This window comes from Pan paniscus, chromosome 21 (assembly GCF_029289425.2).
Source record: "Pan paniscus chromosome 21, NHGRI_mPanPan1-v2.0_pri, whole genome shotgun sequence".
Lineage (NCBI taxonomy): Eukaryota > Metazoa > Chordata > Mammalia > Primates > Hominidae > Pan > Pan paniscus.
This window is the reverse complement of record NC_073270.2, coordinates 36996849-37003042: the sequence shown is the minus strand read 5'-3', so window position 1 is coordinate 37003042 and position 6194 is coordinate 36996849. Positions and strand designations below refer to the sequence as shown.

Below are 6194 nucleotides of genomic sequence, written 5' to 3'. Positions count from 1 at the left end.
CAAGTCTCCCACACTTACACAGAGTATCCAGCTCAGATAAGTGATACATGTTGCCCTTCTTCCTGCCTGACATCAGGTATCTCCCATCCCTTTTAGTTCACTGCACACAACCCTGACCCATTTCCAAAACTAATAAAGGCAGGCTACTGCTCTGCTACAGTGATCTCTGTTTGGTCACCTGCAACACAGCCCTTCATTCTGGTGGAACATGTCAGTCATGAAGCCCTGTTTAATGACCATTGCCATCCTTATGATCCTGGCTCAAAAGACTCCAGGTAACTCAGGCCTCTCTCAAAGATTCTGGCGTCTTGCATGTGGTACTGGTATCTTGGTGACCTCTGCAGTGACTCCTACTCACATATAGTGGGCAACACCTAAAGCCTTTTCTGGTCTCAGATGGGTCACAGATGTTACTCCCAAGGTTAATTTCATGTAAAGATCTCCCCTGGTTCTGCTCTGCCAAGACAAATTGAAGAGGTTGTTGTTCCTGGCATAGTGGACAGTCTAAGCATGGAACATTTTAGGTAGTGCTGTCATTGGGATGGGGGCTTAATTCATGAGTTAGGTGTGAGAGACTGTGTGCAAGTTGAGGAGCTATAGGAGGGGTATAGCAGTTTGGAGTTGGGTAGGGAGTTGAGGTGGGGAGGTTGTAAGACCTTAGAGATAGGGTAATATCCAAAAAGTGAGTGGGGATGAGCATGGGGTGAATAATTGTATTTATAGGTTGGGCTGAATAGATGTTTTGGTGCAGTCTAGAGAGGAAATGGTATTTTTTCTTGAATGGAGCTGGGGTAGAGTTGGTGCAACTGGGAGTTGGGGTATAGAGAGGTTTGTAGCTGGGTTGTGTTTTAGATTGATGCTGTGAATGGGGTTGGGTGGCTTGGATAGTGTTTTGTTTGTATGTTTTGCAGTTGGGCTTTCAGTGGTTATTAGAAGAGGTAGGGCTTGAGTTGTAGTTAGTGTTTGCCTAAAGTGGGTATCTTATTCAGTCATGGGTATGTGAGGTTTATCTGGGCAGGGATTGACTTAGCCTGGGTTTGGGGGTGATTAAGCTTGAGTAAGACAGTTGAATTCATCACAGCAGGGTTGTGGCTATTGAAATAAGGAGAATATTGACTCCTTCTCAGATATATGATTTGCAAATATTTTCTCCCATTCCATAGGTTGTTTCTTCATTTTGTAGACTGTTTCCTTTGCTGTGCAGAAACTTTCTAGATTGCTGCAATCCGCTTGTTTATTTTTGCTTTTGTTGCCTGTGCTTTGGTGTCATATCCAGAAAATCCTTCCCAAGGCCAACGTCAAGAAGCTTTTTCTCTATGTTTTCTCCTAGGAGTTTTATAGTTTCAGGTCTTAGATTTAAGTGTTTAATCCATTTTGAATTTGTTTTTGTGTATGGTGTAAGATAAATATCCAATTTTATTATTTTGCATCTAGATACCTAGTTTTCCCAATACATTTATTGAAGAGACTATACTGTCATGAATATGTCCTAGAAATCTACTGTACAACACAGTTCCTATAGTTAACGGTACTGTGTTGGATATTTCAAAAATTACCAAGGGAGTGGATTTTATGTTAAGTGTTCTTAAAATAAGATTTGATGTACCAAAAATAATAAATAAGATGGTGGGAGAAAACTTTTAGGGGTGGATAGGTTTATGGCATAGATTGTGATGATGGTTTCATGGGTGTAATGTATGCTTATCTCCAAACTCATCAAAATGTATAAATTAAATATGTATAGCTTTTTGTGTGCCAATCGTACTTCAACAAAGTGATTTAAATAAGGAAATGGGGAGAATAAACACTGGATGAAAAATATCCAGTATTATTTTCAAATTCTGAAGAAAGTTTCTTAAGTGTGATTTTCAAGGGCACTGAAGAACAATAGATGTGACTGTAGATGGCTGAGATAGAGGAAATCAGGAGACTGGAATATTTGGAATTGTCTCCTGTCAAATCTTGGCATGTACAGAGAGATATGGGAGCAGTCTCAGCCCACCCTATATAAAACCAAGATTGTTCTTCCTTCCTCGATAGTGAGTTCAGATTCATCTGATCTAGAGGTTTCTCCTCCTCTTCCTCTTTCTTCTCTGTTTTTCTTCTTCTTTTCCTCCTCTCTTTTCTCATATTCCTTCTATTTCACATTCTCATGCCTCCTTATTTCTCAGCTTCTTTTATCCCCTTGCTCAAGAGACATTTGTTCTCATGCTCAGTAAATCTCAGTTCTCATTTCTAATGGTGGTAGAAACCACAAGTGGGTTTGCAAGAAACACAAACAACAACAAAAATGAAGACAGCACTCTATGCTTCAAGAGTTGTACATAGTGTAGCTTCCTTAATAATTATTGAGTACTTTTACTTGGCAGAATTTATGAGCAGGAACAGTTCTGGACAACATTTTCTATTAGGACAATCCAAACAAATTTTTCCTTTTATCCTCCCAAATGTATGCATATGAAATTAAACTGTTTGAAAGCCAAGACTTTGTCTTTTAAATCTACACATTTCTGATGTTGAGCTGAGTGTGTTGAATAGAGTAGGCTTTAGCAAATACTTATTGAATGAATGAATATGTAATGAATCATGGCTAATAAACATATATGAGTAGAAATAACCTTAGAGATTGGATGGGAGAGGATCATGTTTGGTTGCACAGCAGGCAGAGAAAAAATATATGACATTGATTTTGGCTTGGGATGGAATTTTTAAAAAGGTCCAGAGGATACCTTTTGTTTTTTGACTTAAGACAGTTTAATTTGCTTTCAATACACTTCCAATGTGGAAAAATGAGCTGGGCAATGTCTATAGCTGAATGTGAGAAGGCTAGGCAGAATCGTGGCTTTCACTGCAAACAGGAGCCCATTAGTATTTTCTGGGGAACTCTTGCAAAGCACCCTTGCTCTGGCCTCTCCTTAGATATACTGAATCAGACATTCTAGAGACTTAGTATGAATATACATAAAAATATGCCAGGTTATTATGAAGTATGACATCTTATTAACCTCTTTTTTTCACAAACACAGTGGAGACTTTCTAATTTGGTGCAAAGTCTCCCATTCCCATTTTCTGACATGGAGAGACTGGGTCCAGAGAGTTAAAATATAGCATGGTGCAGAGGGCCAGAGACTATGCTGAAATGCAAAAGCTGGTCCTCTGACTTCAATCGGAAGATGAAGAGATTATCAAAGTTAACATTAATTTGATGTGGATGTCAAAATTTGGGGCAATGCAGGGCAATCTAAGGTTAGAAAAGCTGTAGGAGTAAGAAACTGTAACTATCTATGACAAAATCTTTATTTTTATTTAAAAAATTTATTTAAGTCACTGTAGGCAGAATCCTCTTGGGGTGGCCTTGACCAACTTTCTAAAGCAGCTTGCGCATTGCTCATTCTTGGTATCTGTGTTTCTATCCATCCCTCCAGTGACTGCAGACAGGAAATCTTGGGTCTCCAACTGCCCTCCAGTGTGTTTGGTAGAAAGGAAAAGTCCTAGAGGTCAGGTGTTAGCCAGAACAGTATGGATATCACTTGGGGGAGGCCCTTTGCAATCTTCTTCTCCCATAAGTATAATGGTGCTGAGAGAGAGAGAGAGTGTGCAGGTCCCATGATAAGGGTGAAGATTAAGGTGGGAAACACAGTGATATTGTGCTGGAGCATGGATGAATCAGTATCATTTTCAACCTCCTTCCTCTGGTTGACCAGCAGGCTGGTTGATGTTGGAGCAGTTGAAATCCCTCTCTGGATTCCTGGGGCAGTTTATACACACTCCAGTACCCAAATGTTATGGGACATCTGCCATGGAGGCATTTCCCTCTTCTTTATTTCTCTTCCCGTTCTCCAACTTTACCTAAAATTGGGCATTTTACTTTCTCTAATCTAAAAATTAGCAAAGTATTCATTTTTTCCATGCAAGAAATAACATTATACTTGCTTTGTCCCATTTTCATTAATGTTAATAGTGAATAAATTTGATTAATTGGAGACCTCTATCTACTTAGCACTGAGTCCATGGCCTGACACAGAGTGTTCATAAATGGGTGTGGAATGAGGGAGTGGGGGGATTGTTGAAAAGGTCCTTGAATGCCAAGCTAAGGATTTTGAACTCTGTTGAAATCTGTAGAAGGCCCTGTGTGTGTAGACATGATGCAGGATGATGCCGTCTTCTCTGTGCCTATCACAGAGAGGCAATGTGACACAGAGAGAAAAGAGCATAGGCTTGATGTCATGTAGACCAGAAATTGAATACTGGCTTGATCAAGTATAAGCTATGAGAATGCAGACAAAACAAAGCATCTCTTTGAGCCTCAGTGTCTTCATCTAAAGAGTGAAGATAACAGCAGGTTTTTATGAGGTTCAGTGAGCTATCATTTGTAAAATGCCTGTACATAGTTGATGCTGGACCATACCACAGTACATGGTAGTGATTGTTAATATTTCTTTCTAATTGCTCCTTTGTCTGTAGAACATCAAATAGGTAAGTAATACCATTGATGACTAATATTTATAGAATGCTGATTAAGTGTCAGGAACTTTGTCACTGGGGTATTTTCAGGCAAAGAGCTTATGTTCACTCATGTACACACCTGTATGACTTATACATAGCTATCAAGATGCAATTAGCAATATGTGGAAAGTGCATGGTGAAGGTTTGTACAGTGAGCACATGTGCTCAATTTATGTGAGAATGCAGATCTGTGAATAAAGTGGGTTGTATACATGGGTCTGTGTATATGCCAGTATGCTGCCCGTGTATGCACAGTACCTGTTTCTGTAAGGCCAATGTACAAAGAGAGACAGGTGTAGTACTTGTTTGCTCCTATGTTTCAGAGGATAAAGGCATGCATGCACATAGGCTCAAATATTTGTGTGCTATCTGAGAGTAGATCCTGGCTGCCTCTGATTAGCTGTGTGTGAGGGTCACAGATCTCTGTAGGCACTTGGGGACATATGTGCTCACAGTGGCATACCTTGAAACCTCATACTCTCAGGAGAAGACTTTCATATCAACTACATCATCTAATATTCAATTACTTGTTATGTGCCAGATGCTTTTTTGAAAATACTATATACATGAACCTAGTCATTACTAAAACCTTAGGAACTTGGCTCTATTATTTTGCCTGTTGTGAAGATGATGCAATGGAGGACTGGAGAGCTGAAGTAACTTGCTTGAGGAGGGAGAGATGGTAAATGGCAGAGCCCAGATTTGAATCTAGGTAGTTTTGATTCCAGATCTTGTGCCCTTAATAGTCTTAGGGCGTGTTCCTTTAAATCATGCTTCGTCACCCTATTATCACTGCTGCATGGAAACTAAACATGGCCATGTCTTTCCCAGGTGGCCTGTTCAGATCCCACAATGGCAAGAGCCGAGAGCCTTGGAATCCATGTGAGCTTTACCAAGGCATGTGCAGAAACGCCTGCAGAGAATATGAAATCCAATACTTAACCTGCCCAAATGATCAAAAGTGCTGCCTGAAACTTTCTGTGAAAATAACCAGTTCTAAAAATGTGAAGGAGGATTACGACTCTAACTCCAACTTGTCAGTTACAAACAGTTCAAGCTACTCTCACATTTGAATATCACCAACGTCTCCTCTGTAGTAATTTCTCCTCCATTCTGGAATGCTTTCCCTATAAAAAATGCATTCCTTTTTGTGGTGTGTCTTTCATCTGTGGGTAGTCATCATTGGTCTGGAGAGATTAAGCTGAGAGCTGTGAAGCTATGGAGTATAGGAATGGCCACTGGCCAATAAAGCCAATAAGATGGTGGCATCACTTAGTACAGGTGTGCCTAGAAAGGAGAAGGTCACCTTTCTGTTCTGTTTTGATACCATTCTGGTGACTGCAGAGGGAAGATGACAATTGTATTGAGTTTGGATGCTCCTGTGAACATGTAGAGGGATCAGGTCCTCCAAGTAAACGTTGTAGGCTAAGGAAAGAGACAATAGAGCTGCCTTTGATATCCAGAGAACTAACCTGGTATGTTTGCCATAATAATGAGTCCCCAGGAAGAACCAGAACAAGACAGAGGGATGAAAGTGAGTATAGAAATTTGTTAGACAAACTAGGGTAAAACTTTCTAAGTGGAAAGCAGAATAAACAGCCTTGTCACTGGGCATTCTTCCTGCTTTGAGGCTAGAGGACCATTTCTGGATGTGGGACAGAGGTAATGGTGGTTATGGTGCTAGAAAG

The 6194-nt window shown here is 40.2% G+C and overlaps 1 protein-coding gene across 1 annotated transcript; it reads left to right on the top strand.

Moving 5' to 3' along the window:
• Positions 1-208: 208 nt before the first annotated feature.
• Positions 209-5579, top strand: DEFB116 (defensin beta 116). Its single transcript, XM_003833412.2, has 2 exons — positions 209-275; positions 5338-5579. The coding sequence occupies exons 1-2, from the start codon at positions 209-211 to the stop codon at positions 5577-5579; spliced, it is 309 nt and encodes a 102-aa protein (XP_003833460.2).
• The last annotated feature ends 615 nt before the right edge of the window (positions 5580-6194 follow it).